This window comes from Podarcis liolepis, assembly GCF_965112155.1.
Source record: "Podarcis liolepis genome assembly, chromosome: 3".
In the NCBI taxonomy this organism is placed as follows: Eukaryota; Metazoa; Chordata; class Lepidosauria; order Squamata; family Lacertidae; genus Podarcis; species Podarcis liolepis.
In genome coordinates, this window is record NC_139557.1 from 61,972,613 (window position 1) to 61,993,464 (window position 20,852).

Consider the following 20,852-nt stretch of genomic DNA (forward strand, 5'->3'; position numbering starts at 1 on the left):
AATAAACATTAGAGCAAAACGAAGGCTGCGTGCTATGTTAATATAATCACCATTAGGGAGCTTGCCAAATAAGTGCATCATATTTTCAACTAAGTGTTAGGCAATGAACTTTGCTATTCAGAACAAGAATTTTACAGCAGCAGGAGGCAGGAAAGCCAGACACAGGAATGTTGTTATCCTGGAGGGTTTGGCTTCTAAGAAAGTGGTGTTAAGCCAAAGAAGATTCAACATTATCCTCGCTGTTGCATAATATTTAATTTCAATTGACACCCAATTTTCAGTTTTATTCACACCCTAAATTAATTTCTAACTTCGCTCTCGGTCACGAGAGTTCAGTGAAACCTGGATAGAAACTGAAGCACAGCACTTCTTGTCTTGATACAGAAATGAACCCACAAACGAGGGGTGCAAGGTTATTGGGGGGGGGGAGCCTGCAGTTCTGCATGCACATTCGGCAGCAGCTTGTGTTTGCATTCCCTCCTCCCAGTGCTCCCCCCCCCCATGAAAAATAGGTGGCAAAACTCAACATGAAGTTGCTACAGTAAGTCAACTGGGAGACTTGGGGCAGCCCTGAACAGATGCCGTTAACCGCGTTAACCACCTGCAGAGGTGCTGAAAACTACAATAAATTGTCTCTCTAGCTGGTTTCGGGGTTGCCTCTGGTTCTAGTGCAGGAAAATAAATGTGCTCCTGCCTCCGTCTTTCTCTTCGATTCAGGAGGATGGCTAGGAGAGCTCAGAATGGCCCTCACACAATCACATGCACATGTAATGGTAGAGGCCGGGCTGGAAAGCTTAAAGCCAACCAATGCTACATAGGAGATGGACTGAAGAAAAGGAAATACAAACTGGCCCCACCCCATAGCTTGACCAAACGCTGCTAGAAGTGGCTAAGAGCTAGGTGGAGTCATAAATCTTTTTTTAAAAGTATAGACTCACACATGCTTGCTAACTTCCATTTTGACTTGAAATGAATGTTTGGGGCTTCTCAGAAATATGTAAAGGCAAGAAGTGTGTGGGCAGAGCACTGGCCCGCAATGGCGCCCACCTGATAAGTGCTGGAATTGCACTCCAACATGCTCCAGCTGGGGGGGAAAGCAATTGGACTGGGCCATATAGCTGGGGTGCATAAACCCAGGGCTTTTTTTAGGGGGGTGCAGGGGTACGCATACCCCTAAACATTTTGTGAATCTAATGGGAGAAGAAACTAAAAAAATCAAAATTCTTCTCTAGCATGGTGAACCGTCAGTTCTGTTGCTACCCCTGATGGCGGTCTCTTTTCCTGTCACGGTGTTTCTTGAGCCTCAGACAGAAGCGAGCGTTTAATGTGTGAAGCAGTGTGGAGTGTGGATGTGTTGTGTTTTGCAGAGGAATCTGAAAGATGTTAGTGTACATAACCTTATGCCAATGTGGAAGTTACTGTCAGCTGTCAGCTGTGTAATATGAGGTAATGCATGTTCTTTGTACTTTTGTCCATTTACTGTATTTATTTTCCCCAATGTGAACTATAAAATGGTGGTTTTCTTGAGTCCACATGAGAGTCCCCCTAAACATTTTTTAAAAGACAAAAGGCACTGCATAAGCCACAGAACTGTGAATTCAGCAGAAGGCTGTCCAATAACAACTGGCGTATTCGGACTTCTAGAAAGTCTGCCTGGCTGGAAAGGCAGAGCTTGTCATATGGATCCAGTCAGCTGTAAGGCTGGTTGCAGCTGAGATTAGCATCCTCCCACCACCACCACCCAAAAAATGTAGAGGAGGCAGCCTTCACCTCAAAACTCCGAGAGGCAGGGTGGAGTGACTTCTGAGTGAAATCCCCAACAAGCACAAGGGGAGGGGTATGGCGTTTGCCTCCTAGGTGGGTCATAAGGGTTTAAATGAGTGTGATGTGATTGGCCAGTGGAAACTGATAGGAGGAGTTAGGGTTAGAGGGGGTGTTGTGTGAAAGTCAGTTGAGAGTTGGGTTGAAGAAGGAGGAGGGAGGAATAGCCTGTGGGTTGGTCGAGTTGTGTTGTGAGAGGAATTGTTAGGTGGAGTCAGATAGATAGATAGTTGGGATAATCAGTTTGAAGTTGTTAGGAACAAATAAGACAGTTAAGGAACTAAGATTAAGAAACTGCCAAGAAAAAGTAACTGAAACCACAAGCTTGTTCATGCCTATAAATAAACTTGATTATTTGTTAATGTTACCAACTGACTGGACTCCGTGTGTACCCGTGAGAAACGGGTTGGTGGCAGCGAAGAACGCAATTACAGTGGTGGCACAGGGTCAATAGACCGTCAAACATCCGGGGGCCCTGTGTGATCGCCACAAGGGGTGAAGAGGAATATCTGCAGTTGCACACCATTACAAAACATATATCTGATCTTTGCACTGGACATTTGCACATGGATTGTTGATTTTAATACAGCATCCCCCTACCTGCTGCCCTCCAAATGTTTTGGACTACAATTCCAGTGAGCTCTAGTCAGTATGGCCGATGGTCAGAGATAATGCGAAATGGAATTCGCAACATCTGGAGCGCAGCTGCACTAACATGCAATGCAATGAATTCAGACCATATATTTGGGGTACAAGCAATAGGCCTGGTTGCTACAACTGATACTAGCTGAGCATTTTGTATTTATCACAGTTCTCTGTGTAGCTTTGCTGAAAGTCTTGAACATCAATTGGTTGGAATTTGGAAAATCAAATGTTCTCAAACATGCCACAAATACAGTCCCATGATGATGACCACCTCTATCTTCCCAAAAAAGCATGCTTCAATTATTGATAATCTAAGTCTTTAAATGAGGATGATGTCCTAGGGAGAAAGTGGTTGTTTGTTTTGGGGATTTTTTAGCTTGTTTGTAGGTATTAGAAAATGCTAGCATCATTCTGAGAAAATTCTGCAACATCCCAGCCTGGCCAGAGCCAATTAAAATCATTGCAAGATGACGTACACGTCTCGACTGGGGGCAGGAGAAAGTCAACCAGCAGGAGTGGAATAATCAGATCCGAGTTGATTTCCATCTGTAAGATTTAACAGATGGGCTGACTCTTCAGACTTACATAAAAATGATTAAACAAAATCCTCATGATGACTACATGATGTCTTTCACCAGACAGGACAGCTGGCAGCAAAGAAGGTTTTTGAAAAATTCCATTGCCCCAGGAATGGAAAACTACAAGATCTTTACAGTTATCAGACTGCATCTCATAGGTCCAGTATAATGAATCCCTTTCACTCTCCATAATTTAACACTAAGATTTCACCATGGGCAGTGAAATAGAGTCAAACTATGGTAGTTTTCTACCCTTCAAAGCTCAAAAACATGGATGGTTTTCTTCCAACTGAATCCTTTTTCCATTTTTAAAAAATGAATATTTTTTTCTTTATGGGTTTGTTCCATTTTGAGTGATTTTATTAATGGTAAAAAAAAGCATCACAGAAGAAATGTATTTCTGAAGTACATCAAAATATATTAAACCTAAGCAATTCACAAGGGGGGAACAAACAACACACTCTGCTGCCCTCATATGGATGTAAATGGAAGCTATATCTGAAACAATCATTGTTTTCCCTATTCCTAAAGCTCACAGAAGGAATTTCCATTTGAAAAGGTTATAAGGTTATAATTTCTCGAATTTCCATTTGAATTTGTCATTTTGGTCCTGTTCAGTAAGCTAGAAGTTGCTAACTTGGCACCCGTGGGTGCAGCAACAGCACACTGGAGGTGTCCTTCAGCTGCCCATGTGAACCTTCTGATCTTCCTATTCTCCAACCAAATGACTCAGGGAGCAGACCAGGTGACGGCAGGTTTAATATGAGCGGAGACTTTTGCAAAGCTGAGACAAAGGCACTCTGGCTTCATCCACACCATACATTTAAAGCACATTGTTTAACACAAGGTATACGGCTAACTGAAGTTTACCCCTCACAGAGCTCCAATACTGTATGCAGCACCCTTAACAAGTTGCTTTGCTCCCAGGATTCTTGGGGGAAGTAACATGCTTTAAATGTATGATGAGTATGCAGCTGCAAGCACAGGCATTTTGCAGACCCCATCACCCCAAAATGAGCACTCGGTTCTAAAAAGTGCCCACATTCCAGCTACAAGCTTTTAACTTGCACCCCTGCTTTTCTCCATGGGAAGCAGGCAGGCAGACAACTAGCCAGTGAACTTATACCATCAATGCAATTACAGTATAAATTATGGCTTTCAGGGCACATTGTAAGCAAATCTGTCTTATCTATTTCAAAGACAGGCACAGGAAAAAACCAGAGTGTTTGTTTATTCTGATGTGGAATATTTTTCATCAGTGCATCTCAGTGTGTTTTATAGTAATCGTTTTCACCTCAGTGAAAAACTCATAGGAATCCTTTGCTCCTTCTCTGCCTACCCCTGAGGCTTTCATGCCGCCAAAGGGCAAATTCAAGTCCCTGATAAGCCAACAGTTGGTCCACACCAATCCACACTGGAGTTTCTTAGCAACACGATGAACCCGCCCCACATCCCTTGACCAGACAGTGGCTGCCAGTCCGTATTTGACCCCATTCGCTCTCCTGATGACTTCCTCTTCCGTGTCAAACACTGTGACGCAGGTTACAGGGCCAAAGATCTCATCCTGCATGCAACTTGAGTCATCGGCAATTTCAGTAATGACCGTCGGAAGCATGAAATACCCATTCCGTTTTCTTGTTGGAGGAGTCAAAGTATCGATCCCCTCTCCACAGAGAATTTTACCCCCTTCAGACTCTGCTTTTTTGATGTAGTTCTTTACCTATGAGGAGCAACAGCAACAAATCAATTTTTGAAAGGGTTGCAATTTCCAATTATCCACAGATTGGCTACAGAAATATTTTTTTTATTTATAGGTATAAAAGTATTTCTAAAGCACCCTCATAAAATATCAGGGCAGTGCACACAAAAGAAATGCTTTTAGAAAACTTTAAAAGCATAATGTAGTAGTTGTGAAAGGTTTCAACAGCTCTGAAGGCCTTTTGGTGTTTTTTTAAAAAAAAAGTCTTCAGGAGGCTCCTGAAAGTCAAAAGTGAAGATGCCTGCCAAATCTCTGCTGGAAAATGGTTCCACAGCATGGGACCACTGACACTAAATGCCCCTGACATCTGGTTGAGGCCAGTCAGGGGGACAACTAACAGTGCACCTCCAGACTCCAGTGATTGGCCGGGGTATAAGGGCTCAAGCAGTGGTTAAGACAGCCTGGACTCAAGGTGTCCAGGGAAACACAAGGCCCTTGAACCTGGCTCAGCAGGATATGGGAAACCAGAGCAGGTGCTTTAGCCGATGTGTCGCACACTGCTGGTCAGCTGCCCCCACCAGCACCCTAGTCACTGTGTTCTGCACTAGGTAGAGCTTCTGGACCAGGCCCAAGGGAAGCCCCACATAGGGTGCATTGCAGTAATCCAGTCTAATCCAAATACAGTGGTACCTCGGGTTACATATGCTTCAGGTTACAGACTCCACTAACCCAGAAATAGTACCTCGGGTTAAGAACTTTGATTCAAGTTGAGAACAGAAATTTTGCGGCGGCAGCGGGAGGCCCCATTAGCTAAAGTGGTGCTTCAGGTTAAGAACCGTTTCAGATTAAGAACGGACCTCCAGAACGAATTAACCCGAGGTACCACTGTATGGGACTTTTTCCAAGTGATTTGTACTTCACAGGCATTGCTAAATGTCAACAGCAAGCACATGAGGCAGGGGCAGTACAGGTTTTGGAGAAGCTTCCTAGCTCCACCTCCCTCTATCGCCTCCTAAAGTTGTGGAAGGTGACAGTCCAAAACCTGAAGCTCTTGTGTCAGAATCCCAGTTATGCAAGGGGCCCCCACAGACACAAAAGGCTACCTGCTTCAGAGTGTCACCTTCCATGCGTTAGAAGGGCATGGAGCTAGTGCACTCATTTGCACTGCATCTGTTTGCGAATGTTGTTTGGTAACACCTGAAGAAAGCTGTAGTGTTAGGGATTTCAGGTACTTAACTAATAATGTTGATAGTAATCAATGCTGGGAAAACCCTTGGAGCATTAAAAGTTGATATTGGCTCTTAGAAATCAGAAATATTATTTTCAATCCTGCTGTCAACATGTTTGGAAAACAAGCTTACAAGAGGAAGCAACATTTTTAATTCCTTGTTACTCGGAGTGAATTTACATTCAATTCTAACAACTGCAGTGCTTAAATTTTGAAAGGTATACTGGACCTCAAAATCAGCTAAAAGTTCTGCCCTGTTCCCCATCCCAAAATGACTGTGAATTTACAGTGATGTGAGAAAAAATCACTCTCTTCATGTCCTGAGGTCCTTTCTTCTCAAGCCAGAAAGAAAAACAGCACTTTATTTGATCACAAATAATCAGCCTTGGTTTTTCTTTTTCTTTACCTTTGCTAAATGTTCTTTACTTATCAGTGCTCCCTGGTCAATTGTGGGATCTGAGGGGTTTCCAACTTTCCACTTTTTGACAGCTTCCACAAACCTTCTCAAGAATTCATTGTAAATGTTTCTCTGAACAAAGATTCTGCTGGTGCAGAGACATATTTCACCCTAGTAATAGGATGGAGAGGCAGGAGGGAAGAAGAAACGTTGGTCAGAGATGAAAAATGTGATTTGTCTTAATCCAGATTCATTTATACTTGTCTTGTGCTTTCAATATAGATTGATTCTAGATCCTAGCTGTTCACAAAAGTAGGTGTGGTTACTTAGTGCCCCATTCCCCAGCACATGCTACCTGAGGCCCTGGAATTACCATATTTTTTGCTCTATAAGACTCACTTTTTCCCTCCTAAAAAGTAAGGGAAAATGTGTGTGTGTCTTATGGAGCAAATGCAGGCTGCACAGCTATCTCAGAAGCCAGAACAGCAAGAGGGATTGCTGCTTTCACTGCACAGCGATCCCTCTTGCTGTTCTGGCTTCTGAAATTCAGAATATTTTTTTTCTTGTTTTCCTCCTCCAAAAACTAGGTACATCTTGTGGTCTGCTGCGTCTTATAGAGCGAAAAATACAGTACTCCATCAAGTGCAAATATCAGCATGTGGTTATATTGCTTGCCCCTAGTACCACATAGACATTAGCTATCTTAACAGTTGTGAGCTCCTAACTCCATGTTTGCCCAGATAACAGGGAGGAAGGTCACTTACAGGGACAATAATTAGGTATGAGAAGGGATATTTAACTCCTCTTGTAGCTACTGATTATCTCCTGTCAATCTACACACACACGCACACACATTTTCCCCCCCTACAATCAAATTCACCTCTAATTTCAGACCCAGATTGGTGGCAGGGGCAGTAATCTTTTGGAGGAATTTGCAGGGATGAATTAATGGGTGCTCTCCCCCACTCAGATTCTCTGCTGGAAAATTCCTCCCTGGGGTGTCCTGGTCCTCACCCTCTCTATTTCCCATTGCAAATATTATTCATCCCATCACCACCACACATGCCTGTTCACAACAGCAGTGATGTCCAGCTCTTGTGTAAAAAGGCCGTCAGACATTTCACTGACACCACTGAGTGAAGCAATATCAAGTAACAGATGTTTCATGTTTGAATCAGCTGAGGACAGCCTTTTGAAATAGATCTTTGGTGGTCATTCATGGCCAGGTAAGATAGTCTTCCATGAACACAGTCTTAACAATGAGTCTGTAAGTGACTGTGGAGGCCAATTCTGGATCCACACATCCTTCCACAGTGGGAATGCAGCCTATATGGCCACAGCGCTGGATGGGGCGAATGAGATGGTGAGGGCTGCAGCTTCCAAAACAGTAACTGGATGTTTAAAAGTGTTAACCGTTTCTGCGCGGAAATTTGGAGCAAATTACCCACACAAGCCTGTCATCTGATTGATGTCACACTGTGCTTCCTGCATAATTACTGAACAGCGACGCCACTGAAGTTTGCAATTAGTCAACTTGGAAAACAGATCTGATCAATTTGTGATGCTCAGTTAACAAATGCCATCCCTCTGGATCTTAATGACTAACAAGCTTCTGCACCTGGACAGCCAACATTCAGCAGACAAGGGAGCTAAAGCAAACAGTGCATGTGAGGAGATCACTGCAAATTCCTTACCATTTATTGAAGATTTTGTTAAATCTCTGATGGGCTGTGTGAAATCAACGCACAATTTATGCTGTATGTGAGGGGGACACACACACTTATCTATCATATTCTATAACCCGGCTTTTTAAATGTGTGTGTGTGTGTGTGTGTGTGTGTATGCAGATCTACGGCATAAAAATAATTAATCAAAACCTTGCAATAATATTTACCTTGGCAAGTTTCTAAATGTGGAATTTAAGAACTAGGTTCCACTTGCACTGCAATGGCATATAGGCTCTACAGAACTGTGTGTGCAGCCAAGGGACCCTCGTTGCACCTCCTCCAAGCATCCCATTCAACAGTAAATTGACTACCCAACCAAATAATCAAATCAACCAAGCAAATCTTCCTTGGTGACCATATATTCTCTACTGAGGCATCTCCAGCTTTTTGATTGCAGCTGAATGAATTTTTCATTGCCTCCCACTGCTAATTCTGCCAAGTACTCTCTTACATGTATATGTGATTCCAAGTGGCACTACAGCAATGCACATGAGGGGGGGTTTAGGTGGCAGTTAATGCATGTTTCATTGCCATCTATCATACCCAAGCACTCTTCTACTGTAGGGGGATTTCTCCAAGTGGCCTCCTGCCACAGGACTATCAGGGTGTGGGCGTCTTCTTGCTGTTGTTGATATGTTCCTCAGATTCTCAAGTATCTCAGATGCATTTGCTTGGTATGGCAACTAGACAACAGTTCCCAATGTGCAAGTGGAATTATACGCATGGAACCAGATAATACCAACACTCACGGGGTGTCAGAAACACCATCTGTGCACTTGCATCAACACATCTACGGACTAGGAGGGGATTCTCAAACAGAACTCAAATTTTCTCTGAACATGCTCTGAGGAAGCTGAAAAAGCACCAGCCAATAATAAATCAAGAGGATTAGCATTTGCTTATTCATTCCTATCACTTGACACTTATGTCCCAATGTCCACTCAGTTTGTCCCTTGTGGGATAGCCTTGTAGAAATCAGTTCCCGTGTTCAAAATGACCCCCTCAGGATAAAATTCTGTTAGGGAGGGCATGCACATTTTTGGAGTTTCAAAAGCAAAGCAATGAACTTCGTATGAAAAGAGACAGGGAGTTGCCCATTTTCCATACCTGATTTGCAAAGCTGGATCTTACAGTAGTAGGAACGCATTCATCTAAGTTGGCATCCTCAAAGATGATAGCTGGATTTTTTCCTCCAAGCTCCAGAGAGAGCTTCTTACAATACGGAGCACTCCTTTCAATGATGCGCTGGCCAGTGAGAGTGCTTCCCGTGAAGGAAATCAGTGACACCTTGGGATGGGAAACTAGAGCATCTCCAGCTTTTGGACCACTCCCAAATATGATGTTCACCACACCTGGAGGAATACCTTGCAGGTAGAAATAAAGAAAACATCAACACTCCTTCTCTTTGCAAACTTGGTAGCATGCTACTTTAAAGACTACCCTACATCCTATAGCAATATATACACACTGGGATGCAAATGTGTTAACTGTTTTCTTACTATACAGTGATACCTCGGGTTAAGAACTTAATTTGTTCTGGAGGTCCGTTCTTAACCTGAAACTGTTCTTAACCTGAGGTACCACTTTAGCTAATGGGGCCTCCCACTGCCGCCGCCATGCAATTTCTGTTCTCATCCTGAAGCAAAGTTCCTAACCAGAGGTACTATTTCTGGGTTAGCAGAGTTTGTAACCTGAAGTGTCTGTAACCTGAAGCGTCTGTAACCCGAGGTACCACTGTATTGACACTTTACAGATTGATTTACAGAAAATATGACACCCCTATACTAATACATCATTTGGGGAATTACCTGCTTTATTGAGAAGCTTGCACATCATCCAAGCAGTAGCAGATGTCATCTCACTGGGTTTGGCAATGACAGTGTTTCCACATGCAATAGCTGGCGCAATTTTCCAGGTCAGCAAGTAAAGTGGCAAATTCCAAGGACTAATTAAGCCAGCTTTATTTTTATTGTTATTTTAAAGGAGAGAAACAAAATAAATTGGTTTAAAACGGGAGTCTTGACATTTTGACAAAAGTTGAGATTTCCCCAATACCCAGCTTGGGAACACTGCATGCGCCTCAGCTGTTTTTCCTTCTACTCTACCTTCAAGGACCCATTCCACCTGCTAGCCTACAGAGGAAATATTCATCTGTGTCCGGGGAGGGCAATTTTTTTCAGCCAGAGGGTCATATTTCCTTCTGCGCAACTATCCAGAGGACACAAGCCTGTGGTGGGTGGGGCCAGTAGGAAAAGTGTGTTTTGTTGTTGTTGTTTAGTCGTTTAGTCGTGTCCGACTCTTCGTGACCCCATGGACCAGAGCACGCCACGCACTTCTGTCCTCCACTGCCTCCCGCAGTTTGATCAAACTCATGCTGGTAGCTTCAAGAACACCATCCAACCATCTTTAGAATCATAGAATTGTAGAGATGGAATGGACCACGAGGGTCATCTCATTCAGTCCCCTGCAATGCAGGATATTTTGCCCAAGGTGGGGCTGAAAGCCATGATCCCGAGATTAAGGATCCCATGCTCTACCGACTGAGCCATCCTACCTTGGCAGAGCAGTGTGACTCTTGCCTTCGTGCAGTCAGTTACACCCCTCTCTGTCCTCCATCCAAGGTAAGCAAAAAGTGTTATGACTTCCAAGACCAGACCATTTTAGCAAAGAGAAAGAGGCAGCATATGCTGCCAGTTAAAATTTGACCCATATGCTCACACTAAACAAACTTTATAGGGCAGTCCAGATTTGAAGACAGAGAGGCAGACTTTTTTTGTGGAAGGAATTGATTGAATGTGGGATATATATATATTAGACTGGCTGAGAGGCTCAGATGAAGAATTTTTGTTATCTCCTGTTTTACAACTTAAATATCAATTACTGACTAGTGCAGAGTGGCATTAGCTGCGATTGAAACATTTGCTGGTGTCTATTTATGGCATACTTGCTTTGTGTGCTTCGGCACCTCCTAAACTGTTGGAGGGAATCACTGGGTCCTTACAGAAAGCTAAACTTTTCATTGTTGCTTGCAAATGCTTAATTACACAGAATGTTTCCTTAGATTTGAAATTGAGATTGATCCAGCAAAAGTTAATATTTTGAATACAGTATACTGGAGTCCACAAAGCTTGCATAGGAAGGAGCTGTCCAATACACCGGGATGTTGTGGTATAATGCTGAGAACACCTTGTTGAGGCATAGTAGTAGTAGTAGTAGTAGTAGTAGTAGTAGCAATAATAACATTTTAAAATTCTGAAGTAAAATTGTGACACCTAGTGGCATATCTGTGGAATTCCATAAACAGAAAGCACATTTTACAAAACAGTAGAATTAAAGTAGGTTACGTTTTATCAGAATGTGGGATTAAAAGCTTGTATTTAAAATGTGAAATTTATCTGCTCTTCCCATTTACAAAACCTTCATACTCCATTGAAGGTTATGGGATGTTGTGTTTTGTTGTAAAATCTATGGTGTACAAAACTGTAAAAACAAAGAAACAAGGGATGGAAATTGTAGACATATTCTGGGACATCACTTGATGTAGATTGGAATGTGATTTATTTTGTTAAGTTATCTGAAATACTTTATTCAGACCATTGAGCTATGGCCCTTCCTCGTGTTGTCCTCGTTAACCTTTGAGGTGGTAAATTCTGGAGTGGGCTCAGGCCGCAATAGATCCTAACAAAGGTGTCAGGGTCACAACTGAGCACTGCTGGGTCGTGTGCAAACAGCACACTCCATAATAGGCCTTACCAATTCCCACAGGTGTTCTCTCAGTATAATGCATACAGCCCACATGGTCCATTTGTGTACATTCTGCTGTCTGGTGAAGGATGGATGACGAAAAGAAACGGAAATTGTATACAGATCGGGGGATGTCCACCATTCTAGCAAATGTAATGGTTTTCCCTGAAACAGAGAACCAGTTAACAAATACGACGACGCTTTTGTTATTAAAGCAAGGAATTAATTGCCCAGATTTCATAGCCAGTGCCCCACTGCAACCACTACAAGTTGCAAGCAGTTTACAGAAATGTGCAGGGAAGCATGCACTTGTACTTGATGAGGCATTCAAGTATTACGTATTGATTATGCAAAACGAAGAGCACATAGGAAGGTGAAAACTCAAAGAGAACACCATTTCCTTCACCCTATTACCACTTGGAAGCGCAGCCCAAACAGGCTTCTGTCTTTACCTTGATCCTTTGATTCTGCTTGAGCAAATGACTCCAGGTCTTCTTCAATAAGGTCTGCCAACTTGCTCATTATTTTTGACCTTTCCTGGGGGCTTTTGGCCGACCAGCCTGGGAAAGCATTTTGGGCAGCAATGACAGCTGCCTCAACCTTAAAAAGACAATGAATGCATGCAGTTTGGGTAGCGTTCAGCAAAACCAAAACACACAGTGTATGTTAACAGAAATTATGAGGAAAGGGGGGGAAATTGCTTCGTGGCAAAGCTCCTGTTTGCATGTAGAAGGTCCCATGTTCACTCCTTGGCATCTCCAGGTAGGGCTGGGATGGACTCCAATCTGGAACCCAGACAGTCAGTATAGACATACTGAGCTAGGAAGATCAATAATTTGACTCTGCATAAGGCAGCTTCCTATGTATTTATTGTATCACCCTTTCCATGACTCACTTCAAGCCAGGGCACCATTCCAAGTAGAAAACCGTAGCAGAAATACACAGGGGAAATTAATAAGTATTAAAAATAGGCTCTAGAGCAGGGATGTGGAATGAGTGGCCCTTCAGATGTTGTTGAGTTTCGATTTTTATCAGTCCCAACTAGCATGGCCAATGGCCATAGACAATGGGAGTTGGAGTCCAACAACATCAGGAGGACCACAGATATTGCACCCCTATTCTGGAGCATATATAGGTTGCTTCTTAGCTACCTAGGTCAACCACAGCCACCAGCCATGTATGAGAGTAGTGTTCAGAATCAGCAGTTATCACAACTGTTCAGGGAAGCTTTTAGTGTGTGATGCTGTATTGTGCTCTATGTTTGATGAGAGCCACACAAGAGTGGCTGGGGCAACCCAGTCAGATGGGCACTACTACTACTACTATTAGACTTATCTTCTGGGCAGCTGTGAGACAGGTGCCTCTTCTTTAGAAGTTAAGCTATTGCCAAGACTATCGCTTGACTTGCCCATTAGATCTACAAATGTTGTTGGGTCTATAACTTGCACCATCCTCAAACACTGGCCATGCTGGCTGGGAATGATGGGACTTGTTAACTGGGGACCCGAAGTTGGAGAAGGCTGTGTTAGCCCTGTCTAGGAACAACACTCTTCCATCTGTATGTCATCTTCCAATTTATTACATTAGGTGGCACTGTTGAGCTTTCGTTTTAAGGGTAATAGCAAGAAACCAGCCATTTCTCCAGTTCGCTTATGTGCTTATGGGGCCCAAAAGATTAGCAACTCCTGTGCTAAGCAGCAGCCAGGAACAACAGAGACCCATCTGGTTTCAATGGATATGAGGAGCACTGATGACCCATTGGAGTGGATGAAAAACACAAGCACTGAAAAAGCAGCAGGCCGGTCTGAACAGTCATCTAAAAGTCATTTGCCAAAAGCTGTTGTCAAACTCTCACCAACCCTTTCATGATGTTTGGGTGAGGAAATGTTATCTTCCAGATGTTGTTGAACACCAATTACCATGAAGTCTCAGTCCAGTCTGGCCAGTGGTTAGAGTTCATAGGAGTTGGAATCTATCATCATCTGGGGAACCATAGGATCCCCACCCTTGGTTTAGGACTAGTCATCACACAGACAGAAGCCAGCAGGTTGTGCATTTTCCCAGTCTCATCACTGACTGTCGCTGGCAGGGAAATGCAGAAAGTGGGGCCCCTGATCCGCATGAGGAATGCTCTTAGATGTTACAGCAAAGATTACAAGAGTGCTCCATAGCAGTTACCAAACCTTGAAATAAAAATGGAGCCCCCTGCAAGTTTTTTTCCCTAAGGAGTACACAAACACCTCTATCTCCATCTATGTAAGTGCACATACATCTGGAGGACACAGCCTTAGGGAAGGCTGGACCACAGGTCAATGCAAGTGGCTACTTGAAGTTCTTCTCTAAACATAATTGGTCAAATATAAAATCACCCCTTCTGTTTACATACAGAAGCAAACTAGGAAAGCACAAAGCTTCAGGGAGCAAGTTTAAACTTTAGCAAACCCAGCTAGTTACACTTCAACCATTACTTATCAGTGTTTAGCAAATATTTGATAGACTGGCAATGCTGAAGGTTGAGGTGAAACTGAAAAAAAACAGATATGTGGGTTTGTTTTTTGCAACTTCAGTCATTACAAATAGATATTTTGATTTAACTCAGTTCTTTTCAAAGCCTTAAGGAATAATGTATTAGGTGTAAGAGGCCATGAACACAGTCATGTAACAAGCAATTCATTGCCTTCTCAGTTCACCTTGTCATTGGATACACTTCCATCTTACCAGTTTGAGAAACAGCTCATCAAGAAAAAGAAACTTCAAGGGAAAGTGCATTAAACTTGGGTAGGAACATTGAGGGCTTCAGCTAGTGGAAAGGAGTTTTGATTCAAAGATTTTAAAGCTTCAAACCAATACCATTAACCAATGCCAGACAGACATTCTCTGCAAATATTTAGCAGCATAACACAAAACCTAAGGCAATTTCACTATTACTTTTATACTGGGGAAAAGTTAAACAAATAAAATCAGCTGCAAACCATTTTTGTTAATTGTCCAGGCAATTACCCTGATATCATGAAAAAGGAGTTGAATCTATGCAGGAACTCACCTCCTCTCTGCCACTGTCTGGCACCTTGCAATAAACTTCTCCTGTAGACGGGTCATAGGAATCTAAATATGAGGAGCAAGGAATAAATTGGCCTCCTATATAATTCTCCAAAATCAAGTGAGTCTTTGAGCCGGCCATTGTGACTCCGCATGATCTGAGTACTTTCAGTGAGCTTTCAGTTCATAGTGCACATCTATTGATTTATGCTTGTAAGCCAGAGCTCCTCCCTCCCTCCCTTTAACTTCATTAACTGGATCTCCAAATGGGAAATTTCCATCTCTCTTCAGACAATGCTAGATACCATGGACATATGCTGATGATAATGCCCAATTCACTTGTTTGTTTTCCAGATTATGATGCCCACACAGGATGATTTTACCATGTACATGTAGCGGTGAGCGTGCAAAACTGGTATTGGTACAACTTTGCATAAAATAGCCAACATGTGAAAAAAATCCAAATGCCTCGCTACACAAAATACATGATTGATTCAGTGCTTACTTGATGCGAGAGGAGGAAACAGGCGTGGAATGTATAGGCTGATAATTATTATATGTAACAAATTACTGTAGGAGGCATTCGGCTGGGTATATATTAAGCACACACAACTTTCCCTTTAAATTTATTAATTCATCTTCATGGGCTTAAGGCTAGTTCCAAAATTATTTAGATCACTGTAAGTGGTTTTTCACTTACCTCTAGAAGCAGATATATTAGCTGTTACTCAGTTAAAATTGTGCAGATGTGTTGCATTTTAAGCTATCTACACAATAAGAATACAAAATAGACTAAAAAAAACAACAACTGTAATGCAATCCAGCATGCTATGACCTCCAAATAAGAAAGACTAGGAATTATGTGCATTGAATGCACATGGAAATTATACAATCGATCTTTCAGTGGCCCTGAAACCATCTCCCTCCCCCTTGACTTGCATGATAAGCTATCAGGTTTTTCTTTAGGAAACTGTAAGTTTTCCTCTAAAAGTTCAGTAAAATGTCAAAGGATGAAGTGATTCCATTGTCTCCAGACCACTCCCTCTTCGAGAAATCATCTGAGCTGAAGATGGAATAGTTTATGTAGCACACTTACATAGCTCATCAGAACTGGACATTATATAGCTTCATGAAACTTCAAGTGTGATACATCACATCAGAGTTTTCCAAACTTTTCATGTTGGTGACACACTTTCTAGACATGCATAATTTTGAGACAAAGTAATTCAGCTTTACTAGCAAACCAGAGGTTAAACTAACCCTTTCCCAGCCCTGGAAGGTGCGCAGGGAGCGTTCACGCGACACACCTACACACTGCAGCTGACACACTAATGTGTCACAACACACTGTTTGGAAGGCTCCCTACCAGTGCTTTGGCCTTTTAAAAAAATCCTATGAAGATTATTTTTATTTAACTAGATTTGCTGGTGCATGACATGGGGAGCGAAAAAAGGGGGCCAGGAGGAAATGCATGTAAAAATGTACACACTGAGCAGCTCTTCAGATGTTACTCCAACATGAAGAGTGAGATTGATTTAATGTAATGGTGATACTCAGGGCTGCATCCCTCCAAGTTATCCCATTTGCACAAAGACTTCCAGCTTCACAACAAAACCTTCTCCACCTTTCATTCTGCTGCATTCCCCCGCTCCTCAGTCTGTTCTCTGGTTCCCTCAAACCTCCAGAGCAGATGTGGGGCGGAGGAGTTCTGTTGTGCAATCAGTTCCAGAGCCACTGCCGATCTGATGAGGCAAAGTACAAGGGCAGAATTCCCATCCCCAAATACAGTGATGACCACCATCTACAACAACAAAAGATAGACTGATCATCTTCATTTTAGAAGTACTGGCATTGTAGCTCATTTAGACCATGTAATTGATAGGTGAAGAGAAAATCAATACACTTGACCTGTCTTTAAAAGATGGCACATGTAAAGGTAAGGTTCCAGGAGTTGCTGTAGACTTCTTGGGTGTTCTGAGATGTGCAGAGTGCTTATACACCTTCAGACTTAGGTGTCATCTGCTGGTATGCACCTATGTCTTTACAAGTTCACATCATTTGACAAGGGGGCCTGTTTACTGCCCCTCATAACCAACTGTACCCCAACTGTGCCAAGATTTTATTTATACAAAACAACATGAACAGAAACAAATATTATGCTCAGGCCAAGCTACTTTATTCTTCTACAATCTAAAAAATAAAAATAGCCATTATTGGACTAACTAGGGCTACACAAATAAGTTTTAAATTAATCTGGAACAGAAAGAAATTAATGGTTAATAATGGTTTCTGAAACAGAAGGAAACAGGGTTCTTTGAAAATGTATTTGTATAAACTCTGGAACACTATAGCCCAATTGAATTAATTTATGAAATAATGTGCAGCAGGTAAGCAGTGCCCCCCACCCAAAAATAAATTGTAAACAATGTTTAAGGCTGGAAGTAACATGCTTTCCCCCCACGATGAATCGTTGTCCTTTAACACATCATTCTGATAAACTTTTCATAAAGGTCCTCTAGAGTTACCAATGATGGTTTAAATGGGAAATAGAGTGGAACTTGTGCAGTAAGAAAGGGCAACGTGTATTTCCCTATTGGCATACTATTTTGAAGCAAGGACAGCTTCAAAATGTTTGAAGAACACCTGGTATTTTATCTCCTCCTCTTAGAAAGGTAATTGCCTTTGCTCCTTCCACTGATATGACTGGATTCATCAAATAAACATATTTGGACATATGATTTCATTTGGTTGGGTTGCAGAAGTTCTGGCACAGTCATCATTCTTTTATCTAAAAAGAAGAATAAGAATTTATTTTTTTCAGAAAAGACATTGGCATTTATCCAAAGTGTACAAATGCAAAGAGCTGGAACCAGGTTTGAAGGTGTTACTGGGCAGGGCCAGCACACAAGCTGACCATATTTTATTTATTTATTACCTTTCATAGCTAACAGTAGTAGTGGTAAGAATAGTAAGAGGGAGGGGATAATTTTATATTGGGGAAATGGCATAGAGGAAAGGGTTTTTTTTAAAACTAACAAACAAACCCTCACCTAGCAGCACAGCTCCAATGCAAAAATTCTTGCCCTCACAACCTGCTTTTAAACAAGCAAGCAAAGAGACATTTGGTGATCCAAGCACAGATTCCCCCATCATCACATCTAGTTTGGCGCTTAACCTTTTGTGAAAGAACTCAGCAAGACTTCTCTGCCTAAGATCACTGCGAGGTTCCCTAAACAAAATGCTGGTGTGTTTGGAACTTTGGAAAAGAATGGCAACTGAGCAGGAGATATGATAGAGGTTGATGAGATTATACATGATGTGGAGAAACGAGAGACCCAGAACAAACAAAAGTGTTTTTCACATATTACATAGATTACAGACCCTGTTGTCACAAGTTGTAATGGGCTCAGATGGCTTTAAATTCAGATCTGAGACACTTATGAAGAACAGGTTTTTATCAATAGATATAAGCCATCGTAGACTAAATAAAACCTCTGGGTTCAGAGGCAGTATTCCACTGAACAGTAACTGAGTCTGTGCACGCACTAGTGAATAGTAGGTGGTCTGTGTGTGTTACCTTTATGGCATAGGAACAAGATTTTGGACTGGGTGGACCATTGGTCGGATCCAGCATGGCTCTTCTTCTATTAACTGGGACTTGTGTAAGAGCAATGGGGTATGGCACACAAGGGCTACCTTCTTCTAGCCATGTTGAGCTTGGGATGTGACTAAGCACATAAATGAGTGAAGCGCTGCAAGCACAGCTCTTTGAAAGCGCACTGACGCGTCATTCCATGAAGCCGTTTCTGCAGTTAGCTAAAATGCTGCCCAACTGTAAGGTTTAAAAAGTGCACACGCATAACCTTCACAATTTTCGTTCAGGAAGATGACTCTTATGCCACCCTGCCTCAAGAAAGGTTGTGCCACTCAACTGCATAGACAATTCATCACATGACCTACTTGGCATCTCTGAAATACTAAAACCAAAAAATGCTTACATATACCACAGCCAAATAATGGCTTTTAAAGCAGTATGAATTTTAACACAGCAGTCTCCTCTGAACTAAAACCACAACTTTGCCTTTCTTCACATTGTACCTTCTAAGAAGTTTGGATGGGCAGATAAAGCCGAATCAAGCTATTCACACATGTACCTCTCAAGTGACATGCTGTGGATTAAGGGAACTGAAATGCTGCCACTTTCTGCATTACAACAAGCAGCTGATCCACCATCTAATTTTCCGAGACAGACCATCTTGTGAGAACCTGATGCCCAACCTATTGAGGACTGGGATGACCAAGCCTCTTCTTACAGATTCCCAAACCCCAATCAATGCTGGGCTAAACCACCTCCATCAAGGGGAAAAAAACCCAGTCAGCTAACTAAAGGATAGCATAAGAAAAGTGCAAATCACCAAGGAAAAATAAGGAAGGCAAGATATGATTGCCATCTTCAAATACCCAAAGGGCTGTCATGTGGAAGATGGAGCAAGCTTATTTTCTACTGCTCTGGAGGGTAGGACCCATACCAACGGATTCAAGGAGATTTTGACTAACTATCAGGAACAACTTTGTGACAGAAAGAGCTGTTAGATTGTGGAACAGTCTCCTTAGGGAGGTTGTGGCCTCTCTTTCATTGGAAGCTTTAAGCAAAGGTTGGATGGCCATCTGCTATGGATGCATTGCAGGGGGGTTGGACTAGATGACTTAGGGGGTCCCTTCCAACTCTACAATTCTATGATTCTATGAGAATTGAGACCTGGACAGAAAAGTGTTTACAAAGATTTTGGCCTGGGAGACGAAAAAAGTGCTAATATTTCTAAGTGGTTGTTGTTTATTTCCTTTAAAATGTTTAATAAAAGAGTCTCATTTCCAAGCCTGATTAGCTATTCAATTAGTCTGTAGTTCATTGTAGGTGATTTTTTGAAACAAGTGGCTGGAACCTCAACGCAAAGAATATACCACTTCATAATCAGTCATTATAAAGCATGCATACAGACACATGCTATACCTCTGTCACAACTCCTGCAGCTATGGTGGAGCCACTGTAGCGCAACATGAACCTTCCAAGTTCTTTGAAGTCTTTATAAAGTTCCAGAGCAACAGGCCTTTGTGTTTGCAGTTCTACTAAAGCATTCTGTCCTTTAGTCAAACACCTGTAAGGGGGAAAGAGCAACAGTTCATATACATTGTTATTGGATCTGTTATTGTGCCTGTACACATGTGTTCAAGGAAAACACACATTTTGGGGAATCAGTAATACCAACTTTGGAATATTTACTAGCGACAAATGCTCACCGCAGACAGGATTGCATTGTAGATTCAGGTAGGTAGCCGTGTGGATCTGACAGTCGAAATAATTTTTTTTAAAAAAAAAATTGTCCAGTAGCACCTTAGAGACCAACTAAGTTGGTTCTGGGTATAAGCTTTTGTTTGCATGCACGGTAGTATCTGTGGAAGTGTGCATGCACACGAAAGCTTATACCCAAAACAAACTTAGTTGGTCTCTAAGGTGCTACTGGACAATTTCATATTTTTTTATTTATTAGAATTGCATTGGTTAGAATTACTGAGCTTACTTTGGAGAGTTTAGCAGTACCAATTAAAACCATTTATTGACACGGCTTGCTTCAAAAAGACAGGAGTGGTCACACTGTGATCACAGCTGTGTTTTTTTATTCATAAAATAATTTGATTTTAAAAATAATGGTTTCGTGGCTTGAAGCACAAGTACAGAATTTTAAGCATAAAAGGGGCTAATAGCACATTAAACAGACCATCTTCTCCACATGCCCTGGACTTTATTGTGGAAAAAGGGGAATGAGAAAGAGAGGCAGAGTTGATTTATACAGGAGGAGGATCCTAAGCCTTCAGGATCCAGCCTACTTAGAAGGAGACCGGGGAGAACATAGAAGAAAGATTCACATGTAAAATACTGGCTTTCCTGATCTCTTTCCCATGAGACAGCAAAAAT

At 42.0% G+C, this 20,852-nt stretch overlaps 2 protein-coding genes across 4 annotated transcripts in view; both read right to left on the reverse strand.

Annotated features, from left to right (window-relative positions):
• Positions 1-4,258: 4,258 nt before the first annotated feature.
• ALDH8A1 (aldehyde dehydrogenase 8 family member A1) lies at positions 4,259-16,887 on the reverse strand. Of its 2 annotated transcripts, XM_083498176.1 has the most exons (8): positions 16,503-16,887; positions 14,883-14,944; positions 12,292-12,439; positions 11,849-12,004; positions 9,904-10,053; positions 9,203-9,459; positions 6,378-6,539; positions 4,259-4,764 (listed from the first exon to the last, which is right to left on the reverse strand). In XM_083498176.1, exons 1-8 carry the CDS (start codon positions 16,507-16,509, stop codon positions 4,300-4,302), a joined length of 1,407 nt encoding a protein of 468 aa, XP_083354302.1. In that variant the 5' UTR covers positions 16,510-16,887; the 3' UTR covers positions 4,259-4,299. The 2 variants fall into 2 exon arrangements, with proteins under 2 accessions (XP_083354302.1, XP_083354301.1); XM_083498175.1 differs by lacking the exon at positions 16,503-16,887 and having other exon boundaries at positions 14,883-15,557.
• Positions 16,888-17,032: 145 nt separating this feature from the next.
• Positions 17,033-20,852, reverse strand: part of HBS1L (HBS1 like translational GTPase) — a 43,263-nt gene continuing 39,443 nt past the window's right edge. The window contains exons 17-18 of one of the 2 annotated variants that reach the window (XR_014524875.1): positions 19,890-20,746; positions 17,033-17,666 (exon numbers count right to left, since the gene is read on the reverse strand). Coding sequence is in view for 1 of the 2 variants with exons in the window: in XM_083498143.1 (XP_083354269.1) it covers positions 17,655-17,666; positions 19,890-20,034 (157 nt within the window). In the remaining variant the exon portion in view is untranslated. The remainder of the gene's footprint in view (positions 17,667-19,889; positions 20,747-20,852) is intronic. The other variant, XM_083498143.1, reaches the window with a different exon arrangement.